This window comes from Vulpes lagopus, chromosome 2, assembly GCF_018345385.1.
Source record: "Vulpes lagopus strain Blue_001 chromosome 2, ASM1834538v1, whole genome shotgun sequence".
NCBI lineage: Eukaryota > Metazoa > Chordata > Mammalia > Carnivora > Canidae > Vulpes > Vulpes lagopus.
Genome location: NC_054825.1, coordinates 170,113,232 through 170,128,090, shown reverse-complemented (window position 1 = coordinate 170,128,090; position 14,859 = coordinate 170,113,232). Strand labels below are relative to the sequence as shown.

Sequence of the window (14,859 nt, the reverse complement as noted above, 5' to 3'; positions counted from 1 at the left end):
GAGACACAAAGGCCACACTTTGCTGGGGCTCGAATTCCCCAGGTGGAATTCCTGAGGCTTACAGATTGTAACATTCCTACAGCTCTCTCAAGGACTTCCTCTATTGCTCTTGTTGGTGTCACTCCTCAAGATGTATTTGCAATGACCTCCTGAGCATGAGGCCCAGTGATACATATCTGAAGGGCTTCAAGACCGATTTTAAAAAAGATTTTATTTATTCATGAGAGACACAGAGACACAGGCTGAGGGAGAAGCAGGCTCCCTGCAGTGAGCTCTATGCGGACTTGATTCCAGGACCCTAGGATCACGACCTGAGCCAGAGAGGCAGATGTTCAACCACTGAGCCACCCAGGTGCCCCTCAAAGCTGATGTTTTACTAAGAATTAGTAAATAACCTTATTTTAGCAGCACCTAGCCCCCTCAAGGTCTTGAAAGCTTTACTTCCAAATTCCTTAGAGACTTACTATCGTTAGCACCGCCCCCTCCCCAAACTAGAAGGTTTAATTTAATCAGACACTCCCCACAAACACAAGTGCAACATTTCCAGCCCACAGGTCCTGTCCCCCTGCTATATATAATAAAGCACCTTCTTCCATCAAAAACATCTCCAGAATTCTTTCTCCAGGGGCGGCTGGGTGGCTCAGTCAGTTAAGTGACTTCTGCTGGGGTCATGATCTTGGGGTCCTGGGATCCAGCCCGGGGAGGGCTCCCTGCTCTGCCCCTCCCCCCAGTTCGCGCCCTCTCTCTCTCTCTCTCTCTCTCTCTCAAATAAATAAATAAAATCTTATTTTAAAAAATTCTTTCTCCACCCCTCCTCCTGGCCCACAGCACATCAACCCCCAGGGTGGAGCCAGGTGCTTCCCGCCTCCACGCGGGAGACAACCCTCGGCGCATCCCACGTTTAGATCTCCTAAAGGAACCCCCCCTGGGGAGCCCCGCCCAAAGTATCTCCGGCCCCGGCACTAAAGGAGAGCCACCAGAGCTTGGCCACCAGGCTCTCCCGGACGGATTTGCGAATGCCTTAACCGAAAAAGCAACGAGGCAGCGCCGCTTACTGGCGAGAAAAACCGCGCGCGGACACCGCACTACTGCGCACGCGCACCGCCCCGAGCCCAGCTACGGAAAGCCCGCGCGCAGGCCTTGGGGGCGGAGCCCAGGACAAAGACTTCCCTTCCCGCCACCCTTTGCGGCCCATTCGGCCCGCTCTAGCGAAGCCTTGAACTACGTTTCCCAGAATCCGCGGAGGCCCTGGCCTTCCGGTAGCGTCGCCGGAAGCGGTGACTAGATCTGGCTGGGCCACAGAGGCGGGCTTGGTCACTATGGAGGAGATAGGCATCTTGGTGGAGAAAGCTCAGGTCCGGTGGGGCCAGGCTCGTGGGGAGAGGGCGAGGCCGACCGGAGTGGGGTGCTGAGCGACTGCGGGAATTCCGGCCCGGGTCCGGCTGGTTCTGGAGGCCTCGGTGGGGAGCTCTGTGTCGCCCCGAGGCCTGGCTCGGTGGCTGAAGGATGTTAGGAGGGCAGAAAGGCTCAGAACGCGCCGCTGCAGGAATGAGTGATGTTACAGGTTCTTCGGCACGGAAGGATTTCGAGGGCTAGCTAGGAGTGCTTAATGACATCGGGGCCCGGCGGGGCTGCGGATGGGTCGGGGTGTGAGTGATAGATGGGGCTTGGGCCAAATGATGTCTCAGGCTGGGCCGGGGAGCTGACTGATGATCGGGGCTTGGCTGGTGTTGGGAGGCTCCGCAGTATCTGATCTAGCCGAGTGGTGTTTGGGGCCTACATAGGGAACCGGATGACATAAAGACCTAATGTGAGTTTGGGTTGTGTGACATGAGGGATCTTTTGGGGAAAACTGGGTAATGTGAGAATGTTTGAGGTTGACTTTAACAGCCTATAATAAGACAGCCGTGTGATATTAGGAACTTGTTGGGGGGGGGCCATTGGGGTCCAGTAAAGAGTTGATATGACCTTAGTTGGGAGTCAGGTGACATTGGGGTTATGTTACAAGTGGCATATGATAGTAAAACATCTGTTTGGGAGGCTAGTTGACCCTCTTAGGGCCTGGGTGGCATCAGGAGCCTATTTAGGGGGCTGAGAGGCTTGCAGGATCTATTTAGAGGGGCTGAATGATGTCAGGAGGCTGTTGGGGGCTGAGAGGTTCATGGTGGAGTGGGGAGGATGCTTTAGATTCTATCATGAGGGGATGCTCTTCTTCCAACCAGAGTTTTCTCCCTTGTTCTAGGATGAGATCCCAGCACTGTCTGTGTCACGGCCCCAGACTGGCCTTTCCTTCCTGGGGCCTGAGCCTGAGGACCTGGAGGACCTGTACAGCCGCTACAAGGTAGAGTCAGCCCCAACCCGGACTCCCTCCGCCTTCTACAACCACCTGGCTCAGCAGGGCCAAAGCCAACCCTCTACCTTTTGCCTCTCCGCTCACAGAAGCTGCAGCAAGAGCTGGAATTCCTGGAGGTGCAGGAGGAGTACATCAAGGATGAGCAGAAGAACCTGAAGAAGGAATTCCTCCATGCTCAGGAGGAGGTGAAGCGAATCCAGAGCATCCCACTGGTCATCGGGCAGTTTTTGGAGGCTGTGGATCAGAATACAGCTATTGTGGGCTCCACCACAGGTGTGTGGGTGCCTGGGTAGGGACACCTCATTCACTCATCTGTTCATTCAACGTCTGTTAACTGTTTCCTGTCCTGGACTGGGAAGTGTGTTGGGGTCTTAGAAGAGCAAACAAGGGAGGGCAATGTAATGGTGTTTTTCTAACTCTAATAACAAAAGTAGACATATGTTTTACATACTCTCTCTACACATGTGTATGTATTTTGTATGTGTTCGTGTATATGTATGAACCTACATGTACGGTTAAGTTTAAAGCAACACAGGTTTGAACTGTATGGGTCTTCTTATACACAGATTTTTTTTGGATGAATACAGTATAATACTTAAATGTATTTTCTCTTCCTTATTGATTTGCTCAATGACACTTTCTTTTTCTAGCTTGCTTGATTGTAAGAATACAGTATATAATATGTAAAACATACAAAACACATGTTAATTGACTGTTTATGGTATTGGTAAGGCTTCTGGTCACCAGTGGACTATTAGTAGTTGAGTTTTTGGGGAGTCAAGTTATGTGTGGGTTTTTAGTTGCATGGGGTGTTGGCACCACTAAACCCTGCGTTGTTCAAAGGTCAACTGCATACATAGCCACGCATACACTAAGTATATATTGAAAGTTTCGTCAAATGATAGTTGGCCTTATTACGTGTGACAGATTCTGGTGTTTTCCATTCTGTTCTAGTCTGTTTTTGTTTTAAACAGTGTTCTGGATATGACCCTCTAAGTTGATTTCATGGCAGTTACTGGGTTGGGACCTGCAGTTTGAAACTGAGTAAAGTGTGAAGAGACTAGGCTCTGGTAGGACTCCGTATATGGTAGCTGTTGTTGTTAACATGGGTTCAGGCCCTGTGCTCAGGATGGTTGTTGTGTCTGTGCATTATCTGTCATTTCCTGTTTCTGGCCTCTGTGACTGGGCCTGGAAATGGACTGATAGGCTGGAGGTGAGGTGGTGAAGGGAGGGAGATACTCAGGATAAGGCTTGTGTCTTTGACCTGTAGGACTTAGGGGGACAGTGGGACTATCCCTGAGATGCTGACATGGGGAGAAGAGTAGGTTTGGAGGGAGACAGTAAGGGCAGTCTAGGACTTCACAGGGAGGGGTCCGGGTGGATGCCAGACAGCCGGGTGTGAAGGTCAGGAGAGAGTAGAAGGTGGATGGGGGCAGGGAGCCTGGAGGCTGGACGAGCAGGGAGGACTCTGGTGCAGAGACCTCAATGGGAGCGGAAGGGTGTATCAGGCTGGGTCTGTGGGGAGGAGAGGAGATTGGTTGGAGACATTCAGGAGGCTAGCTGGAAGAGCATAGTGACTGAGGAGCTGTGGTGTGGAGGGGAGAAAGGTCCAACATGAGGCTTGGGACTCTGGCTGGTGACTAGGGACCATGGGGCTCCCTGAGACAGGGCCCCAGGAGAAGCAGCACGATTTGAGAAAAGATACTGAGACCACACTGGGACAGTGAGTGAGAAGAGACCCTGGGGACATGCCGGAGGAGCAGGGGAGGCATTCCAGGAGGCTGCTGGTCACCTGGGGCTAGACAGTCCGGGGTAGAGATAGACAAGGGAGCTGTTGTCTTGAATGTGGGGGATGGACCAGAGGAGGCAAGACTAGAGACTGAGGGCTGTTCGGAGTCTGAGTAAAAGGGACTGGTAGCCTAGAGTGTATGACTGTGAGGTTTGGGGACAGAGACAGGTTGGAGGTTCTGGTACTTCTCACTTTCCCTGCTCCCTGCCTGTCTCCCAAAGGCTCCAACTACTACGTGCGCATCCTGAGCACCATTGACCGGGAGCTGCTCAAGCCGAACGCGTCTGTGGCCCTCCACAAGCACAGCAACGCCCTGGTGGATGTGCTGCCTCCTGAGGCTGACAGCAGTATCATGATGCTCACCTCAGGTGAGAGGGGAGCCCAGGGCCAGGGGGAGGCCTGAGGGGACCCTGTAGGCCAGATTGGGAGCCCCAGCTCTGCTCTCCTACCAGACCAGAAGCCAGACGTGATGTATGCAGACATCGGGGGCATGGACATCCAGAAGCAGGAGGTGCGGGAGGCCGTGGAGCTTCCACTTACACACTTTGAGCTCTATAAGCAGGTGAGGAGCTGAAAGTGGTACGGAAAGGAAAGCCACTGCCCCCTCCACGCCCACCCTCGTGTTTCAAGTTGGTGAAAGGACTCCCTGCCTTATCCTTCACCTCTGCATTTCAGATCGGCATCGACCCTCCCCGAGGCGTCCTAATGTACGGCCCTCCTGGCTGCGGGAAGACCATGTTAGCAAAGGCTGTGGCTCATCACACGACAGGTGAGCCCTTGGTTCTTCCCTGGGGCTCTGACCTTCTGGGCTCTCATAACCTTGCTCCCTACTTTCTGATCTTGCCCCGGAAGTGGTGAGGTGAGATGATTAGAACAGGAGCCATGGTGTCAAAGCCCTGGTGTGCCTCTTACTGGCAGTGCCATCCTAGGGAGGTGGCTTCACTTCCTCCTGTCTCCATTCTCTGTCTAACAAGACTTGCTTCACAGTGGGTTGTCACCCATTAGTGTGAGTTCAAATTCATGGGTTGCAATCAGCATTTAAAGCAATGAAACAAAACATCAGTGTCCATCCCACGTAGTAAGAGCTCTTATTGCTTTGTGAAACTTGTTGCATGCACATATGCTTGTGGTTGTTTACACACATATTTCTTACTGTAGATTCCAGACAAAAACATCTGAAAGTCACCATATTACTGTTTGTAAAGCCTGAGGATCGGGCTCAGCACATCTTAAATCTCAGCATGTGTGAGGCAGGGAGCAGTAGAAGGCAGTGGTCAGACAGTGTTTTCTGGGCTGGGCTGACTGGGATTGAAATCTGGCTCCCCTGCAACTGCTTACAGAAGTTAGTTTATGTAACCACTCAATAAGTTAGTCTCTCTGTGACTCCTGTTTCTTCTCTATCTGGGTTATTCGGAGGATTAAATCAATATAAAGCTTCTAAAACCATACCTGGCACGTAGAGTGAACAATAAATGTTAGTCATGGTCATGAGCATTCATTTGCTTAGCGGTTCATGGACTTCTGCTCTGCCAGGCCCTGAGCTGCTCAGACATGTCCCCTGTGTTGGAGAATTTCCCGGTGTGGCTGGAGGAAAAAAAAAAAAAAACACTTAGAATTCAGTCATTGAGTTAATATTGAGTACCTAATGTGTGCCACACCATGTTCTGGAGACACAGCAGTGAACAGAACAAAGTCTCTCCTTTCTTTGTGGAAGTGATGTTTTAGTTGGGGAAGTCCTTGAACAGGTAATAGATTATGTATCATGTGGTTCTAAATGCGTGACGAGATGAAGCAGGGCAAGGGGATAGAGAATAGTGGGGGCTGCCACTTTTTATGGTAGAATGAGGGGTGGTCAGGGAAGACTTTTAAGAGGTGACATTCACATAAAGACTTGAGGTACTGAGTCACATGGATGTCTGGAGGAGGAAGTTTGTTGGACTCAGGGACTGTCTGGTTAGGTGGGAATGCACCCCATGGTCCAGGAATAACAAGGAGGCTCCTGTAGCTGAAGTGAGTGAGCAAGGGGGCTCACAGAGGTAAGGCTGAGTGGGAGCAGCCTGCAAAGTAGCAAATGCCCCGGGGAAGCAGGAAGGATTGGGGGATCACCCTCACAAGAGGGCGTGCTGGTCCCTTCTACCTCCACCTCTCAGGTAGGTCTTCCCAGAAGAAGTGAGGTGTAAGCAATCTGTCAGGCACACAGTTGGGAGGGGACATCCAGGACATGGGGCACAGGATGTGCCAAGGCCTGGGGTAGGAAAGAACCTTTGATTCAGCGAATCATGAGTAGACCATGACGATATTACGTGAGGGTAGGGACCTTCCACATTTGTCCTTTGCTACCTTTCCACTGCCTGCCCAGTAACTGCACTGTGGTACTTTCTTAGCACACGGGGGGCTGGCTGAAGGAGGGCTGTGCTTGGAAGGTTCAGGAGGTGAGGCTGAAGAACTCAGAAAGGCTGTGAATATAGTCTTAGCACTAATCTCAGGGATTTTGCACACTGCCCTGAGAGCAGGGTGGTTTTGGAAAGGCAGGGCTCACTAGAAATACAATGCAAGCCACATATATAATTCAAGAAGTTTAAGTACCCATTAAAAAAATAAGTTAGAATAAGTAGACAAACAATGTATTTAGCAAGTATACTCCAAATATATTAACATGTAATAGAAAATTACTCAAAATACTATTAACATGTAGCAAATAGAAAATTTGAGATTTTTTCCCATTGTTTTACTCTAGTAAAATATATGTAACAAAATTTATCGTTTTAACCAATTTTTAAGTACAATTCAGTGGCATTCAGAACATTCACAATGCTGTGCAACCTCCACCACTTTCCATTTCCAGAACTTGTTCATCATCCCATTAAACACTAACTCCGTGTTTCTCCACACTCCCTCGCCCCCAAGCCCCCGATAACCTCTATTCTGCTTGCAGTGGTTATAAATTTAGCTATCATATAGAAGTATCTCAGATAAGTAGATGACCCTACATTTGACTGGCTTTTTCACTTAGGCAGTTGTCTTCAGGGCTCATCCATGTTGGAGCAGGTGTCAAAATATAATCCCATTTTCAGGCCAAATAATATTCCATTGTATGTATATACCATGTTTTACTTATCTGGATGTTTATTGATGGACATTTATTGAGACATTCTACACTAGGGGATCCCTGGGTGGCTCAGCGGTTTGGTGCCTGCCTTCAGCGCAGGGCGTGGTCCTGGGGTCCCGGGATTGAGTCCCACAGCGGGCTCCTTGCATGGAGCCTGCTTCTCCCTCTGCCTGTGTCTGTCTGTCTGTCTCTCTCTCTATGTGTGTGTCTCTCATGAATAAATGAATAAAGTCTTAAAAAAAAAAAAGATTTTACACTTAATTTTACTAAGTTTCTGGAAGTCTGGTATTTCACAGTGACAGCCTATCTCATTTTGGACCAGTCACATTTCAGTTCCTCAGCAGCCACATGTGGCCAGTGGCCATCACATTAGAGAAGTAGTGGAATTAGCCTTTTGAGATTTTAAATTTTTATTTTCTTTTTACTTATTTGAGAGAGCATGAGCAGGGGGATAAGGAGAAACAGAGTCCCTGCTGAGCAGGGAGCCCAATGTGGGGCTCTATCCCAGGACCCTAGGATCATGCCCTGAGCTGAAGGCAGACACTTAACCGACTGAGCCACCCAGGCATCCTTCAGATTAGCTTTTTGAAAGATTATTTTGGCAGATAGAAGTGAACTTGGAGGCAAGAGAAATCTGACAGCCAATTAGTAGACTTTGCACTGAGCCGGAGGACTGACAGTTATAGCTTTGGGCAGAGGCTTTGGCAGGGTGGGTTGGGGAGAGAAGGGTAGACTTGAGGCAGAAGTGACAGGATTTATTTGCTAACTATAAGATGTTGGCAAGTGGGAGGAGTCAGGAGCAACTTCCATCTTCTCACTTGGGCCAGATTAGGGGAAACAGATTGGTGTGGGGGTAGATGGATTGAGTATGGGACATAACTAATTCAATGACCAGGAAGTAGAAGTCTTCACTGAAACACAGTATGAGAGACTAGGAGGACGGGGAAGGGGTTGGGGGGACAGAGCACCACAGCAGCAGAATGGGGAGGCAGACGGGAGCCAGAGTCAGATGGGAGGTTTCAGGGACTAGGATTTCATGGGTAATGGTTTGAACACCGGCAGAACAGCCCAGGGAACGTGTGGCCAAAGCCAACACTGAGATGTGTTTAGATACCCGGAGGTTTGGGGTTGAACAAGCCCCTAGGTGATGTACGTATCAGAGAGGAAGGACACCTTGAGCCAGGTGTTGGTTCTGGATTTTAGTGCTTGTCAGGGCAGGACTGCAACTTGCACAGCTCCTAGTTAGGACATAAGGTCTGCATAATGGACTGTGTGTTTCCCTTCTCAGTGGTAGCTAAAAGGAGGGTTCTGGAGGGTTGCTCCATGCAACACAAGGCCACATCTAGTTAAAGAATAGGTTAGACTTAAAGAAGTAAGTTCAAAAGGAGAGGCCCAGAACAAGCCTTTCTTCAGCCACATTGTCACTTGTTGATCATGTCAGAATATGTGCCTGTGGTCCCTGATCTTGCATGATGTTCAGAAGTGGATCCTTTTCCATCCTGAGCGGAATTCCAAGTGGAACTCACTCTTGGTGAGGTAGTTAGTATGATGTCTCAGTGTATAGACAGCCTATCTTTTTTTTCTCTTATTTTTTTCCAACACTCTGGAAATCCAGGGTTTTTGTTTTGTCTATGTTGGATTCCATGAACGTCTCTTGCTGTTCTCTATATGGGAATATTGAAGTACAGACGCATTTTTAAAAATAATTTCCTGATTTTTAAATGTTGGGCCAAGAACTGACGCATTTGTTGTAGGATTCATGATTTGGGCTGCTGGGTTGTGGAGTACAGGCAGATGACTGGTCCTCCCAGCAGGATCTGAGACCCATCCCCAGGGCACGAGAGAATGACCTGGCTTCTTGGAGTGGGTGTTCAAAGATGTCTCCAGGGAATTCTCAGTTTCATTAAAGCAATATGGGCCTTATGGGAGGCCCTTCCTCATCTAACCCTTGTCATCCTGCCATCAGCTGCATTTATCCGGGTCGTGGGCTCAGAGTTTGTCCAGAAGTACCTGGGCGAGGGCCCTCGCATGGTCCGGGACGTGTTCCGCCTGGCCAAGGAGAATGCACCTGCTATCATCTTCATAGATGAGATCGATGCCATTGCCACCAAGAGATTTGATGCCCAGACAGGAGGTGAGTGATACCTAAGCAGGGCCTGGGGTCTTGGGCAGGCTTGTATGCAATGCCTTGGACTGACCATGTTGCACTCTGCAGCCGACAGGGAGGTTCAGAGAATCCTGCTGGAGCTACTGAATCAAATGGATGGATTTGACCAGAACGTTAATGTCAAGGTTCGGGGGTCAGGATGGCAAGGGGAAGTGTAGTGTGGGAGTCAGGGAAAGATGGAGGCTGGCATGAGAGGGAACACATATCGTGACAGGAAGGAGGGTGTAGTGGGGACAGAGGTCTGAGCTGGCATGTCCCCAATGCCAGGTGATCATGGCCACAAACAGAGCAGACACATTGGATCCTGCCCTGCTGCGGCCCGGACGTCTTGATCGTAAAATTGAATTTCCGCTCCCTGACCGCCGCCAGAAGAGGTTAATTTTTTCCACTATCACCAGCAAGATGAACCTCTCGGAGGAGGTTGACTTGGAAGATTGTATCCTGCTCTGGAAGTGAGGGGAGGGTCCTGTTTGGGAATGTGGATTGGATTTTCATCTCCATCTCTGCCTTCATTGGGACCCAACTTGTAAGGTCGGGAGACTCCAGGGATGGGAGTGGTGATAAATATAGCTCAAGGATGACTTCTGGTTCTAGGCATTTATTTCCTTAATCACCTGCTGCAGATGTGGCCCGGCCAGATAAGATTTCAGGAGCTGATATCAACTCCATCTGTCAGGAGGTGAGTGAGGGAGGGTTTTTCTCTGGATCCAGGCAGGGGGTGCATGAAGACTCTTCCCCTTTGAGACCACTCTGCTGCACCCCTCATGTCCCACATTGCCTCCCTGGGGCTTGGGGCCAGTTCTCTTCCTCCACCATCACTAGGGCTTGGGAGTAGATTTTCATTCTCATCCCTCAACAGAGTGGAATGCTGGCCGTCCGTGAGAACCGCTACATTGTTCTGGCAAAGGACTTTGAAAAAGCATACAAGACTGTCATCAAGAAGGACGAGCAGGAGCATGAGTTTTATAAGTGACCCAGACCTTGTGGTGTGAGGGGAGAGGAGGGAAGGGGACTTCTCTCACCTCCCCAACCGCTGTCCCAAAACCTAGTGTTGTTTTTTCTTTACCCATGATTGGTTTACTCAATAAAGATAAAAGATTGAATCTGTTTAATTTCTTCCTAAAAGTGTAACTCCTTTGGAGGAAACTGGGCTGTGAATAGGATGGTGTGTCCCCTCCTGCTCTCCTGACAGATGAGTGGGTGACGTGCAGGGCCTGGGTTATGGTTTGAGAGCGAAGCAAAGAATTCATATCAAATGACTTTAGAAATTTGGGGAAAAGAACGGAAATTGAACCTCAAGTCGCAGCCCTTGACCACAAGATAAAGCCCCCGCACATCTCCCCACCATTTGAGTCTTTGGTGATTCCTGCCTTCTTCACATGCAGAGAGAAGTTCAAGGACAAGGAGATAGCCCCGCAGAGTCCCCAAGAGTAGGGATGAGGGTTGCAAGAAGTAGGTTGGATGGCTGGGTTTTGTGAATGTCTCTGGCTCTTCTCCATATGGTTTTGTTAGGGCACAAATGTGTTTGGTTGGACCCAATGCCATTCTCTCTTGAGGTCTCTGCTGAGACACCTTTCCCTCTGGGGAGACTTCCCTGACGCCCCAAGTTGGGAAGGAACCCTTCTGTGCTCCACTGGAACCATGTGCATGCTCTGCTTGGCACTTCTCATATCACCTTAGACATTCTCACATGCTTGCCGGTCACTCTTCCGAACTCAAGGGATTGCAGCTTCATCACAGTTCAAGTCCCAGTGCCTACACATGGTAGATACTCACTTAATATTTCTTGAACAAACACAACAAATGTCACTATATATTTGGAGGTGAGACAGGAAGAAATATAAGAAAAGTGTAAGTACAGTCACAGGTCCTTGAGGAGATGGTGATTCCTCTGCAGATGAGCATGGCTGGTTAAGTGGAGAGGTTAACCTTTCCTCCTCCCTGGAACCTCACTAAAATAATAGTAATGAGATAAGAGAGTACTCACAAGGACACAGGAAGAGAGGATATAGTAGCAACACAGTTTTGGGGAGAGGCAGAAAACTGTTCATCAACCCAGCTGAGCCTGAACTAAAAGGGGAGCTCAGAACAGACTGGTACTTCAGAGATCACAGGTGCCACGTCCTAAAGGGGAGGGCTGGGAATGCAGACAAACTTAAGCAAACTTAAGCTTGAAAGGCACCTGGGTGGCTCAGTTGACTAAGCATCTGACTCTTGATTTTTGGCTCAGGTCGTGATCTTGGTCACGTGAAATCGAACCCCATGTTGGGCTTGGCGCTGGGCTGCCAGGCGTGGAGCTTGCTTAAGATTCTTTCTCTCCCTCTGTTCTCCACTTCCACCCTCTCTTAAAATTAATTAATTAATGGTTATATATAAAAATATATATATATAAATATATTTAAAATATATATATATATATGGTTCTCCAATGTTCTCAAGCCGTTTTTACATATGCCCTGACCACTCATCCAACTTCAATTTCCTGGAGTATTTTTGAGAAGATGTAGAGAGATCCTGGAAAGTGGAAAGTGGATGTTTCTTCTTCATCAACATGATGCTTTACAGGGCCTTTCTCCATTTCATTTAGGTGAAATGACCCCAAACTACTTGTCAGAACTGACCTTGGTTAATATAATTCCTCCAGGGGTCCAAGGCCTCTTGAGCAGTGCTCTGTGTTTCAAAATTACTTTCTGGGGATCCCTGGGTGGCGCAGTGGTTTGGCGCCTGCCTTTGGCCCAGGGCGCGATCCTGGAGACCGGGATCGAATCCCACGTCGGGCTCCTGGTGCATGGGGCCTGCTTCTCCCTCTGCCTGTGTCTCTGCCTCTCTCTCTTTCTCTCTCTGTGACTATCATAAATAAATAAAAAATTTTAAAAAATTAAAAAAAAAAAAACAAAAAAACAAAATTACTTTCTGCATTGTGAAAGTGAGCATGAGGGGATCCCTGGGAGGCTCAGCGGTTTAGCGCCTGCCTTCAGGCCAGGGCGTGATCCTGGAGGCCAGGGATAGAGTCCCCCATCGGGCTCCCTGCGTGGAGCCTGTTTCTCCCTCTGCCTGTGTCTCTGCCTCTCTCTCTCTCTCTCTCTCTCTCTCTGTCTCTCATGAATAAATAAATAAATAAAGTCTTAAAAAAAAAGAAAAAGAAAAGAGAGCGTGGGCCAGACCACCAACAGCAAAAGCTGCCACAATTAACTGCATGTTTATTGCCAACGCCATCCAGCTAGAGTCCCCAAGGAACACACCCCGTAGTTTAGAACTCAGTACAAGGAAGAACATACAACATGGTGAACTGTGTAGTGCTTCAGGAAGAGGGTGTCAGAAATGATTATAGTACTTGGGCTTGTGGTGGGTGATTTGGGGGGAGGGTTTCAGGAAGCAGGGCTGTGCCCTGAATCGGATGCTGTCCGGATGCAAGAGGGAAGTTTATCATGATTAGGCACTGTAATAAATGTCAGCTAGAGTGAAGGCAGACCAGAGCGAGGCAGAAGCTGTAACTGGTAAGAAGTAGCAGCCACTCATATTAGCGGGGAGAGGGATATTTGGTGTATTCTGTGGGCTGCCCAGTGACCTTGTTTTTGTCTATGCTTAGACAAAATTATGAAGTGGTCTTTTTCATCTCTCATTATGGTCTCAGACTGATCTTGATGTGGGTGTTCTATGAGATTGTTTATGTTCAACAAGAGAATAACGTGGCCTAGCTGTGAGTGCCAGGCCAGCTTTCAATATCACTGAGGCCTACCTGGAAATGTCAGACTGTTTCTGGATGCCAGGGGTTGCTTTTTCCATTCTGTTACATGCTACTGTGTTAAGAGGGAAAAAGGATGGTACCAGCCTGGATACTCTATATCTTAGAAGTGGAGTTTTTCCTTTTTTTAGGGGCGGGGGGGGATAGCAGCAGCAGGAGAGGAAAAGAGAATCTCAAACAGGTTCCTTGCTTGATGTGGAGCCTGATATGTGGCTCGATCTCATGACGCTGAGATCATGACATGAGCCAAAATTGGATGGAGTTGGATGCCTGACTGAGCCACCCAAGCACCCCAGAAGTGGAGTTTTTAAAACAAGTGTTTCCCTGCACACATCTCTTTACTGTGTTCCACTTTGCAAAGACAAACAAGGGGAAGAAAAAAGCTAAATATACGTAAACACTTTTGTTTATTTTTTATTTTTTTATAAGATTTTATTTGTTTATTCATGAGAGACACACAGAGAGAGGCAGAGACACAGGCAGAGAGAGAAGCAGGCTCCACACAGGGAGCTCGATGTGGGACTCGATCCTGGGTGTCTCCAGGATCATGCTCTGGGCTGAAGGTAGACACTCAACTGCTGAGCCACCCAGGTGTCCCCTGTTTGTTTTTATTTTATTTTTTTTAAAGATTTTATTTATTTATTTATTTATTTATTCATTCATTCATTCATTCATGAGAGACACACACAGAGAGAAAGAGAGAGAGAGAGAGAGAGAGAGAGAGAGGCAGAGACACAGGCAGAGGGAGAAGCAGGCTCCATGCAGAGACCCCGACGTGGGACTTGATCCCGGATCTCCAGGATCATGCCCTTGGCTGAAGGCAGTGCTAAACTGCTGAGCCACCCAGGCTGCCCCCCTGTTTGTTTTTAATTGTAAAAAATAACACACTTGGGCAGTGTGAAACTGTAACCTGCTTCTTCCTCTGTCTGTGTCTCTGCCTCTCTCTCTCTCTGTGTCTCTCATGAATAAATAAATGAAATCTTTTAAAAAAATAACACACTTAAAAGTACTCGCAACATAAACATATAATATAATAACATAAATATAACAACTTATAAATTCAGGATGTGTAAACACCATCTTGAAAAAGAAACTCCTGCACAACTGTTCACCTACAAGCAGCGATGGTACATTTTCTGAATACATCCTCCAGTTACAGCAATGGTAAGTGCACTCTGGCTTGATGCAGCAACACTTTGGATACCTGTCAATCATTTCCATCACTTCCGCAGGATTCATGGATTCTCTGGTAATATTTCCTTTGGGTACTACACAGAGTCAGTAAACATCTCAGATGAGATGACAGAGCGTGTACCGCTAAGTTGTTAAAAATGACTCTCTTGCTTGTCACAGAGCACCAATGCAGCAACATGACAAACATCACCCCAGTAGGCACAGACCAGAAGCCATGTCCTGATGGCATGGGTCACAGCACAGCCAACTCCGATGACTCTAACACTGTCTTCTATGTCAGCCGCAGGGCAAGAGGAGGATAATGAAGCATCAGGATAACTCATCCAGAAGAAAATGGTGCTTAACATCCTGATGACCACATCGTTTCTTGGACTTGCCCTCACAAATTATCCCTAAACATTACTTGGACATTTTGCCTTTTCATCAGGATCTTAAGGTGCATATACTGTGTAATGTGATAGGATAGGAGTTGCTCAGCACAGTGACTTCTCTTGCTGAAGCA

General features: G+C 48.3%; 2 protein-coding genes across 2 annotated transcripts in view; one reads left to right on the top strand and one right to left on the bottom strand.

Moving 5' to 3' along the window:
- Positions 1-1,213: 1,213 nt before the first annotated feature.
- Positions 1,214-10,521, top strand: PSMC4 (proteasome 26S subunit, ATPase 4). Its single transcript, XM_041744249.1, has 11 exons — positions 1,214-1,355; positions 2,243-2,341; positions 2,440-2,626; positions 4,364-4,510; positions 4,595-4,704; positions 4,818-4,911; positions 9,218-9,385; positions 9,467-9,543; positions 9,686-9,854; positions 10,042-10,097; positions 10,278-10,521. Exons 1-11 carry the CDS (start codon positions 1,320-1,322, stop codon positions 10,389-10,391), a joined length of 1,257 nt encoding a protein of 418 aa, XP_041600183.1. The 5' UTR covers positions 1,214-1,319; the 3' UTR covers positions 10,392-10,521.
- LOC121484696 (zinc finger protein 780B-like) overlaps positions 4,918-14,859 on the bottom strand; it is a 44,003-nt gene continuing 34,061 nt past the window's right edge. Inside the window, exon 8 of the mRNA XM_041744247.1 lies at positions 4,918-5,726. The gene's annotated coding sequence lies outside the window, so the exon portion shown is untranslated. The remainder of the gene's footprint in view (positions 5,727-14,859) is intronic.

What these genes read in the sequence shown, in the direction of transcription:
- PSMC4 (XM_041744249.1), top strand. Translation starts at nt 1,320, where the DNA reads ATGGAGGAGATAGGCATCTTGGTGGAGAAAGCTCAG. An exon ending in ATTTGATGCCCAGACAGGAG is followed by an intron (nt 9,386 to 9,466) that starts GTGAGTGATACC and finishes TGCACTCTGCAG; the next exon opens with CCGACAGGGAGGTTCAGAGA. An exon ending in GGAGGTTGACTTGGAAGATT is followed by an intron (nt 9,855 to 10,041) that starts GTATCCTGCTCT and finishes CACCTGCTGCAG; the next exon opens with ATGTGGCCCGGCCAGATAAG.